Source organism: Bidens hawaiensis, unplaced genomic scaffold (genome assembly GCF_021521415.1).
Source record: "Bidens hawaiensis isolate Kalapana, Puna unplaced genomic scaffold, B.hawaiensis_p1.1 tig00023819_1, whole genome shotgun sequence".
Lineage (NCBI taxonomy): Eukaryota > Viridiplantae > Streptophyta > Magnoliopsida > Asterales > Asteraceae > Bidens > Bidens hawaiensis.
Window position 1 is genome coordinate 165,737 of NW_027493746.1, and position 26,515 is coordinate 192,251.

Here is a 26,515-nt window from a genome sequence, read left to right on the forward strand (position 1 = left end):
CAAATAATAATTATGTCGATGTCTAGTCACATTAGATTAAAATATGTTTTCTTGAAAAGAAATGTTGACTTTAAAAGCTAACATGTGAAAATTAAGCAAAATTGAACGTGAAAATGGGTTATGATAATAATACTTTAAATGATTGCTTTTTGTTAAACCAACCTCAACAATCCAATCTCTCACCTAACCTTGTATTTGTTTGAATGTAAAAAACGTACGGGGAAATAGAATATTTATTTATTTATTAAAAATAAAACTCTTAAAAGAAAAGGAAATTTGGGCAAAATGTGTTTAAATATGAGGTATTATAAGGACAGCGTCTTTTTTTTTTTTTTTTTTTTTTGCTAAATAACCCCATCAATACACCCTGCATAGTGATACGGGGCGTAGAGGCCCCATATATATCCTATATAGGTGTGGGGGGGGGGGGGGGGGCATTGCGTGATATGCCTCTCAACACCGTCGCCGGTCCTTTTTCAAGCGTGATGGAGTATGGCTGCGTGATGACAATCACGCATTTAGTGAGTTTGGGTGATAGAACTCTCTCTCTCTCTCTCTATATATATATATATACCCCAAATACACTCCTCTCACTCACACAAAAACCTATATATATATATATATATATATATATATATCTTTCAATACTAATAAACAAAAATAATGATGCCTAGGTGTCCTAACCACATTCATTCCAAGATTAAAATTCCATACTAATTTTCTAATCTCTCTTCTCCTTAATCCATGTTATCCATGGGTCATTGGTGAAAATGGTTTGACCCATGAGTTACATCTCAAGATATAATGCATAAATTATGACTATTTACAATAATATAAAACCTAAAACATAATTTTGCTCAATGTATACATTACTTTTTATTAAAGATGTCAAAACATATTTTAACAATAAGGACTCATGAATTAAGTTTGAATTGTGCGAGACTTCTCACTTCATATACATAAATTTTTAATTATGCTATTTAATTTAAATTTTCAATTAATGCGATTATTAATTTTGTATCTTTAATTTAAAATTATAAACGTAGTCATTCTAAAAAAAACCTTTTACGCATTGAAACAATGATCAGTTATACCTAAAGAAATTTGGAGTCCTGTAATTTTGATTTTTTCTAAAAAGTTATAAAACCAAATTCTTTTTTTTTGGAAACTGTAAAATTTCGTTTTTTTATTTCATAAACATTTATTACATAATCAATTTCAACAAAACAAATCTTATTTTACTCTACTAATAAAACAAAGTGTTGATGCTTAGGTGTCAAGCTTACATTCACTCATAGCCTAATTTTTCATCATAATTTCTAATATCTCATCCCATTCATCCTAACTATCAATTAGTCAAAACCATTTTATCAATTGGGTTATAGAATCGTTAGATGGATTTTATTAACTATTTAAAGGTGTATAAATGCCACGTTTATAATCACCATTCAAGAAGAATTGATGCTAAATATAATCAATTTATTAGGTTGGTTGTGGTTTTTCAACATTGCATAAAGCATATATTTAGATGTGCATATATGTAATCTGATGACATTATACTATAGATTATTGTCTATATGCACATTGATCATCATCTTTTAAACATTGTTACACGAAAAATTACATTAAGTTCATGTTATCCACCATGTGTAGTACACATAGTGAAACATGAAGAAGATACATTTTATAAGTCGTGAAACGTGAAAAAATTAAAATTCATAAATTGTTTACTTTGTCTAATACATTAATTTACATGGTAAATGAGACCTTACAATGATGTTTACAAATTTGAAAATACTTCTTTGTATACAAAATTTGTATCACATGTTGCGTTTAATGTGAAGACACCTTTTGGACATGCAATCCTATTACCAAATTGTGTTTGTCGCATTTCGGACTACAATTGTATCACATGTTTCGTTCTGATATGACATAAGACAATCATCGAATACGTATAGATCATTTTTTAAAAATGGTGACTTTGGTTCATTTCAAAACAACTTTAATAAAAACTAATATAGCCTCAAAGGCCTGTGTATGTACTTGCATTTATAGCAACTCGGTTTATCATCACTGAATCTTTTAGATTTATTATATGTGATGCTAAGCTACACGCAATTTCTATCATGAAAAGTATTCTAAGAATCACAATTAAAATATCATACCTGATTTTTTAATTTATTTTTACCTTTCATTTTGTTTATTTTTTTAAAATAACATAACTTATTTATTTTTATCATTTGATAAATCCCGTGTAATACACGGGTTCAAAAGCTAGTATATATATATATATGTATATATGTATACCAAAACCTATCACACCACACCACACCACCCCTTCTAAAATCCATCAAATGTGATAGATTTGGAGCTAGTGATGTGGCACACCACCATTGGGTGGTGTGTGTGAGGAAAATGGAACCACCCCTCCCCCCCTTATACGTGACTATTACGGGGACCCAATACGTCCCGTATAGCACTATGCGGGGCGTATAGAGAGGTGTCTGGAATCTGGGTGTCCCTACTCAGTATCCCCTAGCAGGACCCTTAAATATACCAATCTAAATATTAAATATGAAATAATAGAGTCTGGATCAAATACAAATGAAATTAACGTGTTAAATGTGAGAATCAAGTATACAAGTAGTCTAATTATATAATTACTCTATGATAATTACTCTATAATGTAATTACATAATTACTCTACTTGTATATATAATTACTCTACTTGATTCTCACGTTTAGCACGTTAATTTTATTTGTACGTTAACATTCCCCGAAATAATAAATCATTAAGAAAAGGTATTATGAAATTGGATTTTAATATAGTAAACTATAAACTGTGTGTATGTATTAATTTATACTAACAATATAACACTCTGATTGAGATTTAAGGGGAAAAAAAACTGGCCAATTGTTTAGTAGGAACTAACAAGTTTACTATTCGCTAGAGCGTGATTGTCTTTAGCAACAAAAATAATAGTCAGAAGGATCAGTTGGTCACATTTTGTGTATGGATTATATAGACAAATGTGTTATAATTTGGATGATTAAAAGTCAAGTGCAAAAGAGTAAAATCAAATAATTTCTAATATGTGTTAAAACTAGCGAAGTTAATTTCTAACCAGTTCTATTCATATATTTAAAAGTTTTTGTAACTATGTAATAAGTTAAAAACTTAATTTAGGATTTTAGCCTTTTAGGTGCAACACTTGGGCCGTACTTGGGCCGGTCAGTTATTTGGAATTTCAAGTTCGTAAAGGAAGCGATGACCACTTGACCAGTGGAATAGTGGATATAGAGATTTAAAAGAGAAGATAATTGTTTAGTTTAATATAAAATAAAACTTGTTATATGAATTTTTTTTACAATTATCGTTTGTTTTACTTCATAAATCTCATCCGTTCGTCTCCTTAAAAAAACTAATAAATAAAAATCAAAAATCAAAATACACTCACTTATAATTTATTGGTTTAACATCTATGAATTTGATCTATATATGAGGAGTAAATTTAGGATGTTTTGTATGTTACCTCTTTTAGAGTTATACCAATTGCATGGTACTTCTACTTCATGCTTTCTTTCATGCTAGTATTATTTTTTTCATATATAACTTCAATTCGAGTACGTGAATTTGATGTTGATATATATGACTTTGTTATGTTTGTTTTTTGAATGCATCTAAAAATTCATTTGCTAGTTGTTTTTCATTTCATTTTATTTTTACGAATCCATGCTTTTTTAAACAGGAAAGAAATTACGTGAGAATGCACCACGTATTCGTATAAATAATCAATTAGAAAATATAATTTGAATTTATTAGACTATCTAATTTGATAAAATATAGGTTTTTTTTTAATTTAATCATTTAATTTCTATAGTTTAATTGTATTTCTTTTAAGTTTCTCGTGCATCACACGGGTTATAAAGCTAATTGTATTTTTTTTGAGCTTCTCGTGCATCACACGGGTTGTAAAGCAAGTATACTTATAAAGTAAAAGCCAATGTTGGTACCACAAGACCTCCCATTGGGCCAAGTGGCGGACCAACATTGGTCCTTGTCATTTGTTTTTTTAGTTATGATATCGCAAAGAACGTAGAAAACGACCAAATTTGCATAGACTCGCCGCCTCAACGACCAAAAATGACAATGCTCGGGATTTACTGATGCCCTAGTTTTACTGATTGACGCCACCCTGTTGGTCCACTTTAACTCTTTTTATCTTTTTTATTTCATTTTGGTTGCTACCTGACGAACAAACGAAAGCAACCGAATTCACTTATTCTCACCACCTCAACGCTCGAGACTGACTACGTTTGGGTTTTACTAACGCTCAGGTTTTATATATTAATTTGAGGAATTTTATTTTTGGGTTTTTTTAACACTCGGGTTTTACAAACGTTGTTTATCACGTAAAGAACGTAACAAATACTAACCGAATTCGTGTTGACTCGTTATCTAAACGCTCGTGTTTTAACTCCCGGGTTTTAGCGACCGAAATCGTTGCACAATGCGCAGCGCAATCACTAATTTTGAGTAAACTTAACCCTTATATTTCATATTTGGAGAGTGTCTGTCAAAAGTTTAGAACTTTAATCCAAGTCAAGAGAAGTTAAAAAGTACCAAAAAAATCCTCTAAACCAAACATTAAGATTCTTGAGATCATTTTCATCCCACTAAACGCCAAGACATTATTTTGCAAAGGAATAGATGGAAGCTAAATCTAGAGGGGTTGAGATGCGGACATAACATACAAATTACGTAGACCCAAACGCAATTTTATCTACCGACATGAATACACCTCACATTTTTTTTTCTCATAAGTCATATCATTAAATATTTACAAATTTTAAGAAAAAATGCTTATAAAATAACTGCATTTAAAATATTTTAAATAAGATAGCAAAACTTTTAACTTTCGTAAAGGAAAAGGAAAGAAAAAAGTCTTATAAATTAAACAAAAGGAAAATAAATTTTTAAAATCTTTTATAAAGCTGTATGTTATGGCAGACGTGAAATGATGCTAGCCCTATCATCGTGGCAAATACGTGGCGGAAACCGCCACACTAATACTAATGACGAAGTGGCGCTAAGAACCGTCGAAAATATGAAGTATACATATTGTTCTTTCAACTTGTATCCAAAATATATATGTTTACTTACATGTTATTTTTTGTATTTTGTATATGGGCTTGTTCGGTGATAAATGGGCTTGGAGGCAAGCGAGATGGTGTGGGCTTGTAGCAATTTGGTCGTGGGGGGCTGAAGTTGTTGCTATCGATTAACATAAAAAGAGAAAACATCATCTTCCAGACTTGATGATCGGTGTTTAAAGTTTTACTCTCTCAACATTCACGAAGTAATACATCATATCTACCATAGCAATCATCAGCCGTTCGAGTTCGACATTCTGGTTTTATATCAAATTGTTATCTATCTTATAAGTCGAGATTAGGCCTCTTTTTGGTCTTACGATCAAGGGTTTTGCAATTGTATTTTTTGATAGTTCTTGAGCGATTATAATCATTCATCACAATGATGATTGAAGTTGTTGTTTGCTAGCTGTTGCCTAGAACGTTTTGTGGATTCTATTTTTCGTTTGCTTTGATAAAAGACTCTCTCGTTTATTATCTTTCCTCTCTTCTCCCTCATAGCCATTTTTAATACGAACGAGTTCTTGTCTCTCTCCCTCTTCCAGCCATCGAATACAAGTGTTAGAAGAAATTCCCATTGGTGATAAGCTTTAAAGGGGGCGAACTCAAGCATGTGTGGCTGACAGTGGGCATGGTTGATAGCAAACCATTATTGTTTATTTATTAATTTATCAATAATTAAAAACCAATCATTCATCTCTCTCAACCACAACAGTTTGTCACATTACACCCCACTATGACACATATTTTCTAATGTGAAATGTTAACCCCCACTAGCTACTTGTCACCTATGTGACAAACTCACATTTCACACATCTCGTAACATATAATCCGGGACGAATCTATGATTTACCAAAACAAGTTTGTTTAACTAAACATGTTTTAGGACTCTTATTGTCCTACAACACCATCGGCTTATATCCCTCCATGTCGAAAGTCGCCGCTAGGCCTGTAAACGAACCGAACGTTCGGTGAACTGTTCGTGAACCGTTCGGCGGGAAGTTCGTTTATGTTCGTTTATTTAATAAACGAACGAACATGAACACAAAATTTGTGTTCGTTTAATTAAATGAACGAGCATGAACAAATGTCCCGTTCGTTCATTTATGTTCATGAACGTTCGTTTATGTTTGTTTATGTATTAATATAAAATAATTAAATATTATCTGGATATGCCATCTGCTTAAAGGTTTTATATTTGTTAATTTGTGTTCATTTATGTGTTTTCAGATTTAAGTTTGTTTGTGTTCATTCACATTGGTTCATATATGTTTATTTATGTTCTTTTATCTTTGTTTAGTTATGTTTGTGTAGATTTTAAACAAACACAAATGTCCATTTTTAAATAAACGCACATGAACATAAATACTTGTTCGATTAATTATAAAGTAAATGAACGAACACGAATATTCCCTTGTTCGTGTTCATTTACGGGCTTTCAATATTCACACTGATGAATACATCGGTCTTATTCTCAAGCCTCTACTGATTTTATTTGTGTCCGTTTGTGTTCATGAACCGTTCGTGAACACATTAATTTTCTTAATGAACAAACACGAACATAAATCTCGTTCGGTAAGTGTTCGTGAACACAATATTTTCTTAACGAACGAACATGAACAAAGCCTTGTTCGTATTCGATCGGTTCGTTTACAGCCCTAGTCGCCGCCACACCCCTATACCGCCCTCCTTCATTCATTAACCCGTTTCCGCCCAACCTAACACCTTGATATCAAACGTGTGAAAATACCAAAAGGTATAACGCCAGCCAACTTAAATGTTAACGCCTGCCAGTCTGACACAACGAACAACCTTTTAAAGTTTAATATAATATAACGTGGTATCATTTCAAAATAAATAAACTAAAATCGTAATTTTTATATTAGACAAATCAATACATCCTACGTATGGTGCTTCCACAGCCACTAAAAAAATAAAAACAAATCCAAAATAATCAACAGCCACCAGAATTAGACTCACTCCCAGCCAGCCACAACCTCCCACAGCGTATCCATCAACCCTCTTCAAAATCTCACTCCTCATCCATACTAGTCTCCAGTGTGACGTATGCGAGAAGTCTCCCGCAACGTTAATCTGCTGCGCAGACGAAGCAGCACTATGCGCCAAATGCGACGTCCAAGTCCACGCAGCTAACAAACTCGCCAGCAAGCACCAAAGACTCCTTCTAAACACGTTATCCGATAAGCTTCCGCCGTGTGATATCCGATAAGACTCCTTATATTCTGTGTGGAGGATCGTGCTTTGTTTTGCCGTGACTGTGATGAGCCGATTCATTCGGCTGGTAGTCTTGCCGCCAATCACCAGCAGTTTTTGGCTACTGGAATCCGTGTGGCGCTTGCTTCTGCTGGTGCTGGTACTGAGATGGAAAAGATTCACCGTGAATTGCCGCCACCGGCTGCTAGGACTGGTGCTGTGCCGCATGGTGTTGCGGTTAAGGCGCCGGTGCAACAGGTTTCGGCGTACACGTCACCGGCGTGGGCGGTTGATGATTTGTTACAGTTGTCTGATTTTGAAACATCTGATAAGGTAATAATAGTTAACTGATAATTAATTAGTTATTATTATTATTATTTTACCTGAATTTGTTGTGAATAGTTGATTAATTAAATATTTTACATAAATTGGTTATGAATAATAGTGAAATTGGGGGCGTAACGAGCGGAACCGAGCCTGAGCTTGACTAGGCTCGAGCTTGGTTACTTTTGACTTTCTGGTGCCCGATTTTGGCTCTTTTTCAAACTCGAGTTCAGATCGGGCTCAACTACTTTTGACTTTCTGGTGCCCGATTTCGGCTCGTTCAAACTCCTTTTTTTGATTCATTTTTTCATGCTTGAGTTCGGATCGGAATCGGCTACTTTTGACTTTCTGGTGCTTGATTTCGGCTCGTTTCAAGCTCCTTTATTTAATTCATTTTTCCAAACTCGAGTTCGGATCGGGCTAGGCACATTTGTTATTTATTAGTTAACTTAAATAGTTTATTATTTTTATATGTTGAGAGAAACTTTAAATGAGCCTTGTTTGGCTTGAGCTTGTGTGCTACCTTAAACGAGCCGAATCTTGGCTTGAGCTCGGTTGTGCAATGCGAAATTAATATATAGAAATACGAAAGAGTTACAACTTTAAAATATACAAGGCTCGAGCTCCGGTCGGTAACAAAATGTGCTTTATATGAGGCTTGGCTTGTTTCAAGTTTTTTGTCAATCCGATCTCGAACAACTTGACTCGTTTGCACCCTTAATTGAAATTTGATTCGATTGATTTGTAGAAAGAACAACTAAATTGCACTATCAATGTTATTTAATCTACATGTGTTATGAATACTTGATTATTTGAATATTGAAATTTGATTTGATTGATTTGCAGAAGGAACATCTCGAATTTGGAGAACTCGAGTGGTTGAATGACTATGATGTGTTCGGAGATGCAGCTGCTGAAGTTCCTCAACTTCCTGCATCACAGCCGATCAACACCGGCTCATACAGACAACCAAAGTTTTAACAGTCAAATAACAAGAAACCACGATATGAATTACCAACGTATATTGAAGAAGACGACAATGAGCACAACTTCACCGTGCCTGATCTTGGTTAAACTGGAAGATTTTCCAAGTATAGTATTGGTTTTGGTCCTCATTGTTGGTGACACTATGAATATTTTTTAAACTCTTAAGGCTGAAAATGTATGTTATGAATAGTAAGAGGACCAATTAAGTAATTCTAAATCTACATTTAGGCATGTAATGTTGGTTACATAATATGTATTATGTAATGTTGCTTATATCAGTTTGGTGGTTAATTAAATTCTTAGTTTTGATGCTTACTTGTAATGAAGGCTTGTGACTTGTGAGCCTTTATTTATTTATTTAATAAATTGAGCTAATATTGTTGTTAAGATTAATAAAAGTCTATCAGTTGCTTATTGGTTTCGATTTTTATGGCACATGTGACATTGGTTTTGTATTATAGTATTGGACGTGTTTGCTTATGAAGTAACAACATTCTTGTAAACCTGATAAGTCATGATTACAAGTAATTGGAGAACGCGTTTAATTTACTTGTCATAGTCAAAACAAGTGATTCAATGTATTTGAATCCAAAATCTTTGCTTAGTCAAAACAATTTATTCAATGTATTTGAATCCAAAATCTATATTTGACAACCTAGTGGTTGGTTAAGTGTGGACATCATACATGTTAGAAAGAAAAAGAAAACCATTCAATGAATTTGAACGTAGATTCTAGAGTGTCCATTCAATGGACATCCCCATCATAGACCGAAAGGTAATCAAAGTATAAAGATTAAAATATTACATGTTAAAACTTTAAGTGACAAATATCTAATTTCTGTCGTCTTTTTGGCTTTATCAATGACCATTGTTTGCATAGCTTCAAGTGCTAAGAGGAAGGTGACAAAATTTTGATGGCAGAACATTATACTAAAAAACAATTAGAAACCACCTTGTTAATGTCATTGTTCTTTCCAGTTTCCACAATTTTAAAACATGATTGATTTATAAAAAAACCTTTCATGGTGAAAATATTAGTTTTTTATATAATGGCATATAAATTACTCTATTACGGGTATAACAGTGGACATAGAATGGTTAGAGGAACCGACTCGTGCCAAGTTACATTTGCTGGGTTTTCTAGTGTTGAAGTTAAAGAAGCTATTTGGTCTTGTTGTAGTAATAAGTCGTTGGGCCTGGATGAGTTACATTTGCTTGTGTTAAGAGGTTTTGGAGGATAAACCCAATGACCATAACCGATTTAAGACTGATAAGCCTAATCAACTTGCAATATTAAACTATTGCAAAGATCTTGGCCAATAAGTTGGCGAACGTGATCGATTTGGTGGCTGGTAAGGAACAATCAGCCTCTCTGATCTTGAATAAAATAGTCTAGTGGTTCAAAAAGAGAAATTAGAGATTATTGGTTTTCAAGATTGATTTTGAGAAAGCCTATAACTCTCTTTGTTGGAACTATTTTGAGAAGATTATGTCTTTCATGGCTTTGAGTCGCAATAGACAGGGTGAATTAGTGGTTGCGTGCATTCGGCTTGGTCATCTGTTTGGTTATTGAGAGTCCAATGTTGGAGTTTCAACTAGAAAGGGATTACGGCACGGAGACTCGCTTTCTCCTTTTTCTTTATTTCTTTAAGAGGTTAGGGATGAATAGAGCTTCAAGTCTCACCAATTACATGAAATTCGCCTAGGAAAATATATTATGTCATATCGCTAGACTAGAAGTACAACACGAAAACTAACCAAATACATCTCCTATTCTCTTATAAATTAAGTATAAAAGATACATAACTATAATAAATTTTAACCACACAAAAAGTTATCTTATAATATGAGGTGTTACGTATGCAATATCAAAGAAAGATATTTAAAAGGACATAGAAACGGCTTAAAATAAGCACGCACATGAAAGTTAACAAAGAAAGAAATTCACCGTTTAAACAAGGAAAGAAATCATGAAGTCATGCAAGATTAATAAAATGTTGTAAAGTGACATAGGTGAATCACATGATCAACAAAAGACAACCTAAACTCAACCAGTTTATGTTTTCACAACAAGTGTATGCAGTCATCCCAACAACATAAATCCATGCTTTAACACCATTTACAAACTCATCACATCCTTCATTCACACCCTTTTGTCTCCCTAGAAAGCGCACACCGCGACTCGTTTGTGTTCATTTTACTTATGGAGAAGAAAACGAGATTAGAACACGAAGATGGTCGGTTGCACCCACATGTGATTCTTCTCTCTGCGGTTGTTTTAGGCGTTGTGATCATGGATCCCTTTAAAATGAGTCCGGTTGGTGAACATGATTTTAAACCGGTGAAACATGATATCGCGCCTTATGACCAAGTGATGGGGAGTTGGCCCCATGACAATCTTAGCCGGCTAGGACAAGGGAACTTAGAGCATGTGGATCAAGTGTTTGGACCCGAGTCGTTGGAGTTTGATCCTTTGGGGAATGGTCCATATAGTGGCCTAGCCGATGGTCGGATCGTCAAATGGTCGGGTGAAGATCGAGGATGGGAAACTTTCGCTCTCGTCTCGCACAAGTGGTATGTTTTCACTTTTTGTTATAAAAACATAACTTTTAGTAACAAAAATAAATGCATATGTAACAAACTTTATTTACAACATGAAAGGACTGAAAAACTATGCGCGGCGGGAAAAGACTCGACGACATACAAGCAATGGAAAAACGAGGAGCGATGTGGCCGGCCACTTGGATTGAGGTTCGACAAAAGTACTGGAAATTTGTATATAGCTGATGCGTATCACGGGCTTATGGTGGTGGGTCCCGATGGTGGACTGGCCCGACCGTTGACCACTCAGATTGATGGAAAGCCCATACTCTTTGCAAATGATCTTGACATTCATAGTAATGGGTCCATTTTCTTTACAGACACCAGTATGAAGTACAACAGAGTGTGAGTTTCATAATCCTGTTAGTCTAAGGTTTTGTAGCAGAAGTACCATGAATCTTGTGTAGTTGTGTATGATGTTATTTTTGTTTTGTCTTAGGAACCACTTTTTTATAATGTTGGAAGGAGAGTCAACTGGAAGACTGCTTAGATATGATCCTCCTACAAAGTCAACTCATGTTGTATTAGATGGCTTGGCTTTCCCGAATGGAGTTCAATTGTCTAGAGACCAGTCATTTCTTTTGTTCACAGAAACTACTAACTGCAGGTATGTTTTAAAGTAGTTGGGATAAAATTAGAGGTGTTTATCGTGTCGGGTTGATGGGTTGAATTGTTCAACCCGAATTATTCATATAAAAAATATCAACCTAACGCGTACACACTTAAAATCATATAACCTGAACAGGCATTTATCTAAATGTGTCAAGTAGGTCGGCAAGCAATAATTAATTTATAAACATGTTAATCGGGTTGGTGGATTTAAAAAAAAATGTGTTAAGGTCATAAAATAGTTATTGGGTCGACATGCATAATTAAGTGAATTTGGGAGCAACCTATTTAATTAAACAAGCTAATGGGTCGTCGACCTATTTAGTTAAATGGGTTAAATAGGTTGAACCATTGAACCAAACAAGAATCTTTTAATTAAACATGTTGGGTACACACGACTCATTTATTAAACTGGTTAGATATTACAACAAAAAATTTAAGTATTTTCATGTTGTGTTGTGTTATAAATTGTCACCACTAGTTAAAATCTCTTATGTCACGTTACAAAGATAGATTTTTCAACTTTGTTAATGATATTTCACTACTGGATAATTTTCTTTCATTGTTACTAAAAAAATAACCAACATGCCTATCCATTGTAAATTGTGACGAATGTATCAGACCTAAAAAAGTACATGTTACAATATACGTCACAAATCCCTCATACATCAACAATGGGTATTTGCAACATGCCCGACTTTCGTAACCCATTTTCAACATATATCTCTAATGCTGAAAGCCCTATGTTTTAAAGTGTTTAAAATAACAATTTTCTTGAATTTGTTCTAGGCTAATGAAACTATGGGTCGAGGGCGAAAAGAAGGGAAAGGTCGAGCTTGTGGCAAACCTCCCCGGGTTTCCTGACAACATTAGAATAAACGAAAAGGGCCAATTTTGGGTGGCTATAGATTGTTGTAGGACTAAAGCTCAAGAAGTCTTGATTAACAACCCTTGGATGAGGAGTGTGTATTTTCGGTTACCATTTAGGATGCAAGATTTAGCTCGGGCAATGGGAATGAAAATGTACTCGGTGATTTCCCTTTTTGACGACAAAGGGCAAATTTTGGATGTTCTTGATGACAAGCAAGGCGTCGTGATGAAGTTAGTTAGTGAAGTTAGAGAAGCAAAAGGGATGTTGTGGATTGGTACCGTGGCTCATAATCACATTGCAACTCTACCTTACCCTTGATGAGGGTTCCTAACTTGTCGATTGTAATAAGCCATTTTGATGCATTTTCTTGATTTGTATTTGTCTTTTGGCTCTAAATGGATTGGATTTCTTACTTTGATTACATTTGAGATCGAAAAGAGAAAGTTGAGGAGAGAGTATTCGAAATGTTTTTGAAAAAGTTAAATTGATAAACTATACCGTCTTGTTTTAATGTCTACGACTAGACTTGAATTCACGACTAACTAACCGAAGCACGATAAGATATCACAAAAGCAATGCTTGGTATTGCCATAAAATATTTGATAACCTAACCAAAAACCAAATCAAACACTAGGATAATAATATTAGCATTTAGTTACTATTCATAACTGAACCAAATTTATATTTTGTACTTATAATGTATTAATATATATATATATATATATATATATATATTTTATTATAGGTTTTTCTAAATCGTAACATTGATATTGAAGGAAAATAGAAGATCATGAAATGATTTGTTAATTATGTGAAACAATGTCAACACTTATTATCAAAATTTGAAATTAAAAAGATAAGTCTATCTATCACTAATATATATAGTGATAGTCGAAGTTAGAAATTATATTATTCTGAAGTTATTGATATGAACATTGCGAAAGCCACTTATCATACTAATAAATAATAATTCTTTACTTTCAGTACAATGTTTTCTTTATGATAAAATTTATGCTAAAATATTCGCAAAATGTATAAATAATGAGTATAAATGTGTATTTAGAACTTTTAGAAAGTTAACAAATATAATTTAGTATAAAAAAATTAAATTAAGTGATAATTATATATTATAAAAAATATATAACAATCGACTTTGCTAATTGTTACTTCGCTAGTTTGTTAGTATAGATGATGACAAATAAGGATGCACGTGGAGAACAAATCCAGAAAGATATAAAATTATAAGTTGACCAAAGAAACTAGTTTAAATAAAACAAACTTAATTCCTTTTCATTTTGAACATGAGAATTATCTTCAATAGAAATACTCAAATACACTTTTCATAAAATGGTAAACTAATCTCAACCTTCAATTGCAAAATCAATAATCAACGGACAAAATTATTTATTATCCTTTCAGTAAAAACAATACTTCTTAACTTATTATTTAATTAAGTTTCTCTAACCAAATTCGTTATTTAAAAAAATTAAACATTTTACTCATATTGTCTTTTAACGCCTCTTAACACAAAAATGGAAAAAAAAGATATTCTACTCGTTAACCTTTTACCAAATATGCACACGGTGTGTTAAGGTGTATCCGCCCTTGTTAGAAACTTATAAAACGTTAACTTCCCTATTATAAACTCCTAGGAACACAAGACCCGTCATCTCCAAAGTTGAAACAGTTGTTATTGAATTTAATAATAATAATAATAATAATAATAATAATAATAATAATAATAATAATAAGGGATGTTTAAAAAGATCATTTCTTTGGGCTCCAAGTCAAATTGGACGCAATATAGTTTGATCAGAAATGGGTTTACGAGGAGGAGATTCAGCAGTGAAGCTGCTCGCGAGTGTATTAATTACGACGTGGTTATCGTCGGAGGTGGGCCTGCCGGCTTATCGGCGGCAATTAGATTGAAGCAATTGTGCCGTGAAAATGACGTGGACTTATCTGTCTGTGTTGTTGAAAAGGGGGCTGAAGTAGGTATGTTTCATTTACAATTTTTAATATTTTAAAAGATGCATGCTAGCTAATTGTTATTATTATTGTGGCAGCTATATGATCACTTTGTCACATATTATCTGATTCTTGATTATTTCAAAAAGTATAAGCAATTTTAACAAGCAATCCCAAACACCCCTAGTAGTTCAAGCTTGAGCTTGGCTAATTCCAAACTCTTTTTCTAAAATTGAAATTGACTCGTTTATTATTTATTAATTAGTCTATATACATTTAATTTAATTTATATTTATATTTTAAGAAAAATCTTAACAAGCCTAAGCTCCATGTACCTTAAATGAGCCAAAGCTTGGCTCGAGCTCGCCTGTGTAGTGTAAAGTTGATAAATTCACTCGGCTTTTTATGGCTCGACAAGCCTAAATGGTTTTCCCATACAAAGTTCGAGCTCGGGTTTAATAACTAAACGAGCTTTATTTGAGGCTCGGCTCGGCTCGGCTTGGCTCAGCTTAGCAGCAAGCCTTTTATATCGTTCCGATCTCGAGTAGCTTGGCTTGTATGCACCCTTAATTCTGTGTTATTTTGAAGTTAAAAAGGTTATTTTTGACGGCAAAGAACTGATTTTTATGAATCTTTTGGCTTCAGAAAAGTTAAATCTTGGTTTTACTATTCAAATTTTATACATTGTATGTCATGAATGTTTTTGTGTTTTAAGTTTCTATTCTTCATACTATGGTATTATATAGCTAGTTTTGTCACAGTTTGACTTTTAAGGTCAAACTCATTAGTTCTCAAACCTTTAATCATTAATTAGCTAGTTCAATTTGTGGGCTTGATGTTATAATTGTTTGCAGGTGCGCATATATTATCGGGAAATGTATTTGAGCCCCGTGCATTGAATGAACTTATTCCAAAATGGAGAGAGGAGGAGGCACCAATAAGTGTTGGTGTTTCTTCTGATAAGTTCTTGTTACTGACAAAGAAGCATGCCGTCCCGATGCCAAATCCTTTTGATAATAAAGGAAACTATGTTATAAGGTAACTAAATTACCATTATAACCTTGCTTAGTTCTTGCAAAAGTTGTGATGAACCGTATATTTGATGTGTGAATTAATTAGATTTGTGCTTATATTTACATCTGTGTAATACATTACATCTGATGCAGTTTAAGTCAGTTTACGCGATGGTTGGGACAAAAGGCTGAAGAATTAGGAGTTGAAGTATACCCTGGGTTTGCAGCTAAAGAGGTACTAATGGGTCGATTCGGTTATGCTGTATCTCCAAAGGGTTAAATGGGCATAATCTGAATATGATTAGCTTAAAAGGAAACGGTCAAACGGGCCAAAAATCATCCAAAGGGTATTTTTAACGCGTAAAACCTCCTAAATAGCTATATAATAAAAATTAGATTGTTTTATAATGGTCAAATGGGCATAATTTAAAAAATAATAGTTTGAAAGGGAACGAGTCTAACGGGCAAAACCCACCAAAGTGTATTTCTGATGCGTAACAGTGTAACACCTTCTAAATTATCATACTCTAAAAATTAGACTTTTACCGAAATAATATAATCATGTCAAAACGAGCTACATAACCTTACAGGTTTTGTTTGATGAAGATGAAAATGTTATTGGTATTGCAACGAATGACATGGGAATTGGCAAAGATGGTTCCAAGAAAGATACTTATCAGCCCGGTGTAGAATTAAAAGGTACCATCTATTTTTATGCTTTGTATTATTATTCTATTTTATGAACATTCCTGAAGACAGCCCCACACTTTCTTTTCAGGGCGTGTAAATCTTTTCGCCGAAGGATGTCGTGGTTCACTGTCAGAGGTTTGTAGAATTAAACAAGTTCTTGTTTTCTCATGTTAATCTTTACTTGTTTATTCTGTTTTATAATATGTTATGTATTTACATTTACAGAAAATAATAAGAAAATATGATCTCAGAAAGAAAGGGCAGGGTCAACACCAAACTTATGCATTAGGAATTAAAGAGGCAAGATCAACTTTTTTTGTTTATATCTTTTTTCCTACTTAATTATTCTTACAAAATTTTGAAAGCATTAACGTTTTAGGTATGGGAAGTTGATGCTGACAAGCACAAACCTGGTGATGTTCTTCATACCTTAGGTTGGCCCTTGGATCATAAAACTTATGGCGGATCCTTTTTATACCATATGCAAGACAGACAGGTCAGCATTTTTATTATGTTTCTTTATGGAATAAATTTTAGGATGTTAAGTCAATAAAATGTTTGTGTGGTCAAATGCATGCAGGTTGCAATTGGACTAGTGTGTGCTTTGAATTACCATAATCCCTTTTTCAACCCTTATGAAGAATTTCAGGTAACTTTTTATAATTAGTTCATTTACTTTTGGTTTTTTCGGTTTCAAGATAATTTAAATTGTTAAATTGGATTTGTTATTTTCTAAAGTATGCAACACTTTCTTCGTGTAGAATCTTAAACGCCATCCTGCAATTAGACCTCTTCTTGAAAACGGGACGGTTCTTCAGTATGGTGCCCGGACTTTAAACGAAGGCGGTTTTCAGGTGCATTTTTTATATTTATATGTATTTATTTAAAAGAAATTATCCAAGCTTTAATACAATGATAAAAGTATAATACTAGTTGATTTTCAGTCTATTCCGTATCCAGTGTTCCCGGGGGGAGCAATTGTTGGCTGTTCAGCTGGTTTCTTAAATGTTCCGAAAATAAAGGGTACACATACAGCTATGAAATCAGGTAAAAAAATCATATATTGCATGTTTTAGAGTAATTATAAATATTGTTTTAATAAAGAAAACAATTTATTCTGTTATAGGAATGTTAGCAGCTGAATCTGCTTTTGGAGTCCTTCACAAAGGCTCGAATATGAAAACGTATTGGGAAAGTTTGAAAACTTCATGGATATGGGAAGAGCTTCATCGTGCACGGAATTATCGTCCAGTTAAATACTGTCTTTTTAATTATTTTTATCTTGCACTTGTAAGTCATTTTTAGTGAGTAACTGTTTATGTTTGCAGGCTTTTGAGTATGGGCTTTTACCTGGTATGGCTATAAGTGCATTGGAACAGTAAGATCTTATTATTATTAAATTATTATTTTTTTTCATTTTTGCTACATGGATTCGTCATGCGCGATACATATTCACATGGCTACGTGCACTTTGGCAGTTACTTACTAAAGGGAAGAGTCCCATATACATTAAAACATGGAAAACCGGATCATGAAGCAACACATGTAAGGAGTTCATATGATTATCTGATATTGAATATCCGTATAGTCAATGCTGAGTATATAATTTATATGAAATGCATGTCATGCACACAGGAAGCAAGTCGATGCTCTCCAATTGAATATCCGAAGCCAGATGGGATTGTTAGTTTTGATGTACCGACCTCCCTGTACAGGTGTTAACAACAGTTAATATTAACTTTTAGTAAGTTATATTTTATGTTCATAGCATAAATTCTTTGTTTGAATTTGTTGGATAGGAGTAATACAAATCATGATCATGACCAGCCGACTCACCTTCGGTTGAGGGACCCTAAAGTTCCCGAGCTTGTAAATTTGCCAAAATATGCTGGTCCAGAATCACGATATTGTCCTGCACGTGTATACGAGTAAGATGGTTATTCTTAGTATTTTTAGTTTGTTTTTATTTTCTATTATCTCACTTTTTAAATTTTTTTTTTAAATTCAGGTACGTCTCAGATGATAATGGTCAATTGAAGCTGCAGATTAATGCTCAGAATTGCTTGCACTGCAAGGTGACCTGCATTCTTATTTACTAGTTGTTTCAAATTGAGCGGGTTGGGTAACATTTTTGGTATGAGTAAAACTAGGGCTGTACATGGGTCGGTTTTGGGTTCAAACCGAACCAAAACTGAATATTCGGTGTTTCAGTTTGAAACTGTTTGGGTTGGGTGCGGTTTCGGCTTTAACATTTGGGCTGGAAATTTTTGGGCGGAAAATAATGGCCCGTAATAATGATTTTGGGCCTAAATCTTTTTATCAAATAATAATTAATTGATTATTATATGTTTGGGCCAAAATATCTAGGTAACTCTATTTATTAAATTCTTATAATTACTTAAAATTCAAAATTAATAATGAAAATCCATAAATTCGGTTTGGATTTTTTTTTTCAGTTTTAGTTACATGAATAATAAAGTTCGGTTTTTATGAAAACATAAAATCCAAACGTATGTTTTTGTTCGGGTTGGGTTACTTTTCGGTTTCATGTACACCCCTAGAAAACGGTTTGTGTCAGGCTGGGTTGATCCAAACTAGGGATGAGCATTTTGTCCCAAATACCCATACCCGTACTCGTACCGTACCCGTACCCGTACTCGTACCGATTTAGCCTATTCGGTACGGGTATTGGTACTCATTTTTGTTGAATTTTGGTACGGGTACGGTACGGGTACATTTGGTGTTTTGTACCTGTTTGGATTATATAAGGGTTTAATTGAGATTTTTCATATTTAATATATAAAATAAATTCTCCAACCTTGTTATTATTGAACAAGTACCAAACGTTTCTTCAATATTAAATAATATAACATCCAAGACACGAACCAACAAACAAATCACTTAAAATCAGCGACCGAGTTAGGGTTCTTCAATACTACCTTATCATTAAATCGATGACCAATTTGGTACATGTACTAATTTGATACCCGTCACGTACCTGTGCAAGTACCGATACCCGGACTAATTCAGGTTGTTTGTTATTTGTACCGGTACCGGTTTCAAGATCGTCGAAAATTTGGAAATAAAAAAGCAAAGTGGTACAGAAACATGTATTGTACCAATACTCGTACCATACCGAAAAATTTGGTACAAGTATTGGTACGTGTTTTTATTGATTTTTGGTACGAGTACAAACGGGTACAAGTACGGGTACGAATACGGGTTTAGGGTTTAAATTTGTAAACTTTTAAGACACTTAGTATCAAATTTTGATTGCAAAAGTTGCATTATATCATTAGACAGTCTTGTTTGAACAGAATGGTTGTGCATATACCAAGTGGCTTTGACCTGTTTTTAATTAAGCTTTATATTTTATACTCATTTGACTCATCAAGCAGTTTTTCATATCCCGTTTTGATAATTGATACGACAAAAGGGGCGGGGTCAAAGGCGTTTGGGTAAAGAGTCAAAACCCATAATTTTGTATTACGGGTCAGGTCTGATATGCACTTTGTTTGAAATTGATTATTGATGTGTTTTCGAGCTGCAGGCTTGTGATATTAAAGATCCGAAGCAGAACATCGAATGGACGGTGCCAGAAGGCGGGGGTGGTCCCGGATACTCAGTAATGTAAACCAGATTTAGTCAATAAAAGCAGTAGAACTTCTGTTTAACATTTGTTGGACTTTTATGGGTACCATGGTCAAATAAAATAATTCTAAATTTCTAGTTAATAAAGTGAACCAAATATACATCAAATATGTACTCATTTTCAAGGGTACTATTAATTACCAAATGTGCGCCCTAATGACCGGCCTAATCTGAAAATTTAACCAAGATTTCGTTGTTGTGGGTGTTGCTGGTGCTGAAACTGGCGGAGTTGTGGTGGTTGACGATGGCGGTGGTTTCGGGATTGAATCTGGAGTTGCTGAAATTGTTGAGCTGTCAACATTGTGTGTCTGGCTTGGTTGTTGGGGTTAAACCGCAGGCTCGGTACAAATAATGGAGGGAAGTTGAGCACTGGCCCACCATTTGTGTGGTTTTGACCTGTAAGTAGTTTTAAATGGTGTATCTCCCTCTTCAGTTCATCAGTTAATGCTAAGTACAACAGCGAAGGAACATTAATTCAGTTTATTATTAAAACGAGTTAAATGTTTTAACTGAACATTTGAACCAACTTACCATCTTGCAAGTGAACTTGTTGCTCCATGGTTTGTAACTGCAGTCTGAGTTTGTTGTTTTCGACCGTCAAACCGTGTACATCTCTCTGTAAACAACACAACCAAAAGAAAATTATAAAATTGCTATCAAGAGCAACATATTAATAAACAGTGTTGCATAATGAATGAGTGTATGAAATAGGCAAACCTGCACAAGGGTGCATTGAGCAGACAAAGATGTTGCTTCTGTTTGCAGTATTTGGACTTCCCTCTCAAGCTCAGTTATGTATCTCATCTTTCTTTCCTTTGATCTTGCAGCAGACTGCCTATTTGCCCATATCCTAATAAACTCCGAAAGTAAATGTTAACACAAATGTACCCAGTAAAATCTCACTCATATAGTAGGATCCGGGGAGGATGAGACAACACATTTATAATGATAGAACTCACAACTAGTCAGTTATAAGTAACCAACATGTTTATAAATTACAATGGCAGTTTTCACACGGTATAATGGTAAACCAACACAATTTTCTCATAGAAGATTATATTTTATGATGCATTCGAAAAATAATATAAAGTATTTAAGTTTACAAAATTGATATATAGAACTAATAGTTAATAAAAAACGGGTTTGCTATACACACACCATCCCCAATCTAATCCCGCGTTTTCAAACGACTATTTAAATGTTAAGATGTCAAATCATAGCCCCCTACTTTTCAAACAGCCGTTTGAGAATTTGTCAAATGACTATTTGAAGGTTAATTTGTTAAATCATAGTCCACCTACTTTTCAAATAGTCATTTGAGGCTTCATTGAATGGCAAATTTCCTATTTTACCCTCCCAACTATTACTAACTTTCAAAATCTATCTTTTATTGTGTTTTTAGTACCTTTTTGCACGCTTTGGATCAACAAGAGCAAGCTCAGCAAGCTTGGCATTAGACAATGATTTCTTAGCATCAATTAATAATGGTATAACTTCAGGACCAAATGTAGTGGAACAATCCAAAGACAAACTATGCTGATGTTTAACTTTGGTCCTGTCACTAGAACCATGATCATGGTCTTCAGGCAGCGTGGCGCTGGTTCTTGAACTCTCGACCTCTAAACAACCCGATTCCACAACATTACAACCAGATTTTTCGTCCATATCAAGGTACATCGAAAACAAATCTTCTTCAGTTTCTTCAGGACCCATGAAGTCACCCACAATACCAAGATCACTATCGAAGCTAATATCATCGGGTAGAGTCATGATTTCTGAATGGGCCCGTCTATGACCCGAATACTTGGGCGGGTTATCGGGCATTTTGCTTATATCATGACTGAAATGATGGTTCTGGTTTTGCATTTTCTTTATAACCGTTTAACCGAAAACCCGAATTCCAACCAGAATGTGACAAATTCCCATTAAGATCCTGAGATTTATTCTTCATTTTACAACAAATAAATCCTTGAATTCAAAACTACCGGCTTTTGATTCCGTGTCCGGTGAAAACAAATATTAAGACATTGCAAGTTTTGTTACGTGAATCAAAATGTGAAATGATGAATCATGCAATGCACATTAATTATTAATGTTAATCAAAGGTAATAAGAGCAGATCATGAAAACCCATAAAAATATGTTTCTAACCTCATAATTGAGATGTGGTGTTGGGTTGTGAAAGCAAGGGTCCTATGAAATTGAGGTAACATAGAGCTTAATATCATAAACTTGTTAAATATTTAAATTCAATTATTATATGTACAAGCCATAAACGTACACCTTTTATTTTTAATAGAATGGTTGATCTTAGAAATTAATGAAACATTTAAAAAAAATAATAACTTGTGTCACTTAATTACGTTTGTTAGTTATAAGTTATAACAACTTTTGTCTTCCTACCTCCCAAAACAAAACAAAAGACTCTTCTCGGGCCCATTCCTGCCCGTTCACCCCTATCCCCTTGCAAAATTGATTTTGACCCCAACAACGCTCCAATTATTTAAACCGGTTAAGAATTTCACCTCACATAAAAGAAAGAAATAAAAATCCCTCGAAACTGAATGCTCTTAATATTTTCAAGTGTTAAAAGTATAGTCTCATGAACCACTATCGATCTAATATGTAAACATGTATATATCATTCATATTAAGTGTATGATATATGAGATTTCGGTTTTTCCAACATTTTGTCTCACTTTGGTTAATTTTTTTTGTTCAGTTTAGATTTCTATTGGTTATTATTTTGTTTCATTTTGGTCCAGTTACGCGTTGTGTGCGACCGACGTTCGATTAAACATTTTTCTATCCAATTTCACCCATTTTTATCTTGAACCCATTCTGACTCATTTCAACTTTATCCTTTCTTTTAGTTTGGCCCATAATAACCTTAATGGGTCACATTTGCTCCAACTTTCATACGCTCAAACAAAGCATAATACTGAGACGTCTTATCCCTATAAGATAGCTTTACATGACTCAACATAATAAACTACGTTAAAAACATCAATATGTAAATAATAGTAAAAACATGTGACACATTTTAATCATCCTTCAACATTTTGCATGTTGAAAACTAAGTAGAACCACTTTAATACTCCCACCAATACATAGATCTTTCATTTCATTATTTATTTATTTATTTATTTATGGTTTACATAATAAAAGAAAAAACCATTCAATGATGGTTCTTTTCTAGTTAAAGCTTAGTTGGTACTTAGGTTGTTGATTCGGAGAAAACAGCCCAAAATGTTTCTCGGACTCTTGTCCATCCTTTCGGTTCTCATCAAACATCGCAAACAAATAAGTCTCAATACTTCTCCCAGGCCTCGCGGGCGTCCCTAACGCCCGCTTCATATGCGCAATCATATTCCTATAATAAGTTCCCGCGTTTTCAACCGTCGCGCCCTTGTTCCCACCCGACGGCCACCCGCTCTCCGACACAACAATCTCCAAATCCACACCACCAAGACGTGACTGAGCCGCATAATGAGCATCATACATTGCGTCAAAAAGATTCGAATATTGTAAATCGTTATCATTCACAACGGTTCCCGGATTAAACAATGCGTATGAAAGATCAACATTTGAGTCGCCCGCGTAAGCAAAGTACGGGTATATGTTAACTAGCATAGGCGAATTGTTTTCGACTAGGAAATTTATTATCGGCTCAATAAAGCCTTGAACATTGTCCGCGAATACCCCCTTACTTGGTGGATACGATTTGGATAATAAACCCGTGTAGGTCGCGGTAGAGACTTTTATTCTATTGGCTAGTCCGGCGTCCTGGATAGCTTTCTGAATATTTTTCATTGCGGGAAGTACAAAGTCGACGCTTTTCGTTGTTTGGGTCGACTTCATTTCCAACGACTATGTATGTATCGGAAGCGGACACTTGGGTAGTTTAAGATGTTGGTTTGGACCCACTCGGTTGCGTTATCAGGGTCTGTGAGATCTTTGAGTGGAACATCGAGAATGAGTTGGATACAGGTTCGCCTAAGTGCTCGAAGAGTGGCTTGATTCGGGTCGTAGATTCGCATCTTGGTTATCCTGTTCCTCCTGTAAAGGTTGACTACAGCTTGTTCGGATGGCAGTCAGTAACCGATTTGGCCGTAGCAAACACCTACTGATCCAGCATCTGTTTTGAAAGATATATCATTACAGATACTACAATTATTTTACTAACTAGAAATTAATTATACTAAGTGTACAAAACCAAAAATAATAAATTTAGAAAAAATATGCTTCTAAGCATGTCATATAAAAGTGTACACTTGTAAATAATTATATAGTTATAACAAAAAAATAAAAACATAAGGAGATTTTCTTTTCCTTATTTTTCTAAATATTTATAGACATTTAGCCAAACTCATGACCTATTTGTCTAATGGTATGACTAGACGGGTGCCCACGTAATGCAGCGGGTGTTTGAACTTGTTAATCACGTACAAATATAAGTGTTTATGATTCGGTTAAAACCTTGAAATCGTTAAATTGGTCATTGGTTTGACTTCTTTTTTTCTTTTTCTTTTTTTACTTTCGGTTTGTTGGTCGGTTTCAAAATTTCCAAAACGTAGTAAATGGTTGGTTCGCGGTTTATATCGGCAACCGGCCATATGAAACCAGAAAATACTGTAAATGTTGAATGCAATTTAATATTTTTTATTATTAATTATTAGATATGTTTTGTAATACATATTAGATATAGTTAAAATTTAATTGAACATAATCTTTTTATTACAAATAACTTGGCTATACAACTTCAACTTAACCTAATTGCAATATGATTCATTTTATAATCTTTGTCATTATTATTTCTCGTCCTAGATCTTCCATTAATATTTACCATTTATGTGGCTAAAACTATCATTTTTTATTTATGATCATCTCAAGTATCATATTATGTTGGTTTTTAGTTAAAATTGATGGTACATTTAAATTATTAATTATTTTAAACTAAATTTATTATTAAAGTTTAAACTGTGAAACCAAACTGGAACCAGGCCGTTAGTAACGATTCGGTTTCAACTTTCAATGGTTGAGTTTGGTTTTGGACGACAAAAAATCAGTATTAACGGTTGGACTCACAAGTTTAACTTAAAAACCATTAAAACCGGCATTGAACACCCCTACGTAATATATTAATTTATTAAAAATGAAAAATAAAATTACAACAATATCATATCCAAATTAAAGAGAATAAAATGCTCGTTTTTATGGTGCAATTTGTTTATAAAAATATTAACGTATGAAAAGGCTATAGTCATTTAATAATCATGGGTGGGAAGTTAGTTTACAAGTTAAATTAAAAACATAATATGGTTAAAGATGAGAGACCAAACTTGTAAGTTGAATGGATTGTATTTAAAAAACATGTTTACCCTTACTAATACATGTACCTCATGTTTTAAGTGTTGTAAATTACTTAAAAATGGATGTCTTAATATGCCCTTGTTTGGTGTATTATATATAGTATAGATATCTCCTCTCATACATGTGAGGTGGTGGGTTCAAATATCTTAGACTAATTAACACAAAACTCACTATGTGATATATATGTATTTATAAAACACACACACACCTATATATATCTATAGAGAGAGAGAGAGACCTCTAAAGATGAGAAGCTTAATTACTAGAAAGAGCAAGCAGATCAGTAGTAGGAGGTTTGTTGCCATGGTTTGAATTTATGGAATTTGTGTATTACATGAGACCATATATATAATCAATAAAATCAACCATGAACCAATTCAGTCAACTAAAATACTGAAGAGGTATGTACCCGCCTCAACACCAAGCAAGGCGGGTCAACCCACAAGATAAAGACATTATGAAGGCACAAAGCCAAAACCCAGGCGCATCGCGCATACAAAACATGCTCAGGCATCATATGCTCGCGCATCACATATGCGCGCGGCGCATATCGCATGCTCTTGCACATCACATATGCTCGCGCGTCACATATGCGCGTGGCGCACCAGCGCGCGGCGCATATCACACGCTCGTGCATATCACACCTGCGCATGAAATATCTGCGCGTGAGAATAAAAAGAAGACTTCGCGCATTCTCAGGATGGGCGCATATCACACGTACACATAATCAACCTCGTCCTTATCCAAATCAGGATCAGGGCAACCTTGATTGTGCACGTCAGACACTCTTCTAGAAGGCATCTTTTTAAGGAGTAAGAATATGCTGATGTTGACAGCTGCCAAATGAAAGGTCGACAACTCAGCATGACACATGTGCTACCACATGATTACAACCAACGAGAAAGCGCCAGGTGTCCCAGAGGACACGTGGCGCAGTGCGATTGGAGGAGGCCAACGAGGCTGAGCCCAGCCAGTGGAAACCCTAGCACTATAAATACAGCATCAACTCCACTTTGATGACACATTCATTCACACTCAATCATTGACAGTTACAAGCAGTGA

At 34.2% G+C, this 26,515-nt stretch overlaps 3 protein-coding genes and 2 pseudogenes across 5 annotated transcripts; 3 read left to right on the forward strand and 2 right to left on the reverse strand.

Annotated features, from left to right (window-relative positions):
• Positions 1–6,081: 6,081 nt before the first annotated feature.
• Positions 6,082–8,975, forward strand: LOC143568179 (B-box zinc finger protein 25 pseudogene; annotated as a pseudogene). Its single transcript, XR_013141535.1, has 3 exons — positions 6,082–6,105; positions 7,214–7,701; positions 8,539–8,975. The product of XR_013141535.1 is annotated as a B-box zinc finger protein 25 pseudogene (transcript).
• A 1,586-nt stretch (positions 8,976–10,561) lies between these two features.
• Positions 10,562–13,257, forward strand: LOC143568158 (protein STRICTOSIDINE SYNTHASE-LIKE 13-like). Its single transcript, XM_077054380.1, has 4 exons — positions 10,562–11,253; positions 11,341–11,625; positions 11,720–11,887; positions 12,679–13,257. Exons 1-4 carry the CDS (start codon positions 10,883–10,885, stop codon positions 13,076–13,078), a joined length of 1,224 nt encoding a protein of 407 aa, XP_076910495.1. The 5' UTR covers positions 10,562–10,882; the 3' UTR covers positions 13,079–13,257.
• A 1,039-nt stretch (positions 13,258–14,296) lies between these two features.
• Positions 14,297–20,176, forward strand: LOC143568178 (electron transfer flavoprotein-ubiquinone oxidoreductase, mitochondrial-like). Its single transcript, XM_077054395.1, has 18 exons — positions 14,297–14,460; positions 14,497–14,755; positions 15,583–15,766; positions 15,895–15,976; positions 16,332–16,440; positions 16,520–16,566; positions 16,657–16,731; positions 16,811–16,927; positions 17,012–17,080; positions 17,193–17,285; positions 17,376–17,478; positions 17,558–17,682; positions 17,760–17,809; positions 17,910–17,976; positions 18,067–18,146; positions 18,231–18,359; positions 18,440–18,506; positions 19,982–20,176. Exons 2-18 carry the CDS (start codon positions 14,515–14,517, stop codon positions 20,063–20,065), a joined length of 1,722 nt encoding a protein of 573 aa, XP_076910510.1. The 5' UTR covers positions 14,297–14,460; positions 14,497–14,514; the 3' UTR covers positions 20,066–20,176.
• Positions 20,177–20,246: 70 nt separating this feature from the next.
• On the reverse strand, positions 20,247–22,378 carry LOC143568177 (putative transcription factor PosF21). Its single transcript, XM_077054394.1, has 2 exons — positions 21,488–22,378; positions 20,247–20,932 (listed from the first exon to the last, which is right to left on the reverse strand). Exons 1-2 carry the CDS (start codon positions 21,946–21,948, stop codon positions 20,725–20,727), a joined length of 669 nt encoding a protein of 222 aa, XP_076910509.1. The 5' UTR covers positions 21,949–22,378; the 3' UTR covers positions 20,247–20,724.
• An 893-nt stretch (positions 22,379–23,271) lies between these two features.
• On the reverse strand, positions 23,272–25,758 carry LOC143568159 (glucan endo-1,3-beta-glucosidase-like; annotated as a pseudogene). Its single transcript, XR_013141532.1, has 2 exons — positions 25,692–25,758; positions 23,272–24,218 (listed from the first exon to the last, which is right to left on the reverse strand). The product of XR_013141532.1 is annotated as a glucan endo-1,3-beta-glucosidase-like (transcript).
• Between the last annotated feature and the right edge of the window lie 757 nt (positions 25,759–26,515).

Bases quoted from the DNA above. Each gene is read 5' to 3' on its own strand.
- LOC143568158 (XM_077054380.1), top strand. From the start codon at position 10,883: ATGGAGAAGAAAACGAGATTAGAACACGAAGATGGTCGGTTGCACCCA. The intron at 11,626-11,719 runs GTGAGTTTCATA...GTTTTGTCTTAG, and splicing joins AGTATGAAGTACAACAGAGT to GAACCACTTTTTTATAATGT. The intron at 11,888-12,678 runs GTATGTTTTAAA...AATTTGTTCTAG, and splicing joins ACAGAAACTACTAACTGCAG to GCTAATGAAACTATGGGTCG.
- LOC143568178 (XM_077054395.1), top strand. From the start codon at position 14,515: ATGTTTAAAAAGATCATTTCTTTGGGCTCCAAGTCAAATTGGACGCAA. The intron at 14,756-15,582 runs GTATGTTTCATT...AATTGTTTGCAG, and splicing joins TGAAAAGGGGGCTGAAGTAG to GTGCGCATATATTATCGGGA. The intron at 15,767-15,894 runs GTAACTAAATTA...CATCTGATGCAG, and splicing joins AAAGGAAACTATGTTATAAG to TTTAAGTCAGTTTACGCGAT.
- LOC143568177 (XM_077054394.1), bottom strand. From the start codon at position 21,948: ATGCAAAACCAGAACCATCATTTCAGTCATGATATAAGCAAAATGCCC. The intron at 20,933-21,487 runs GTACTAAAAACA...GGAGTTTATTAG, and splicing joins GATCCAAAGCGTGCAAAAAG to GATATGGGCAAATAGGCAGT.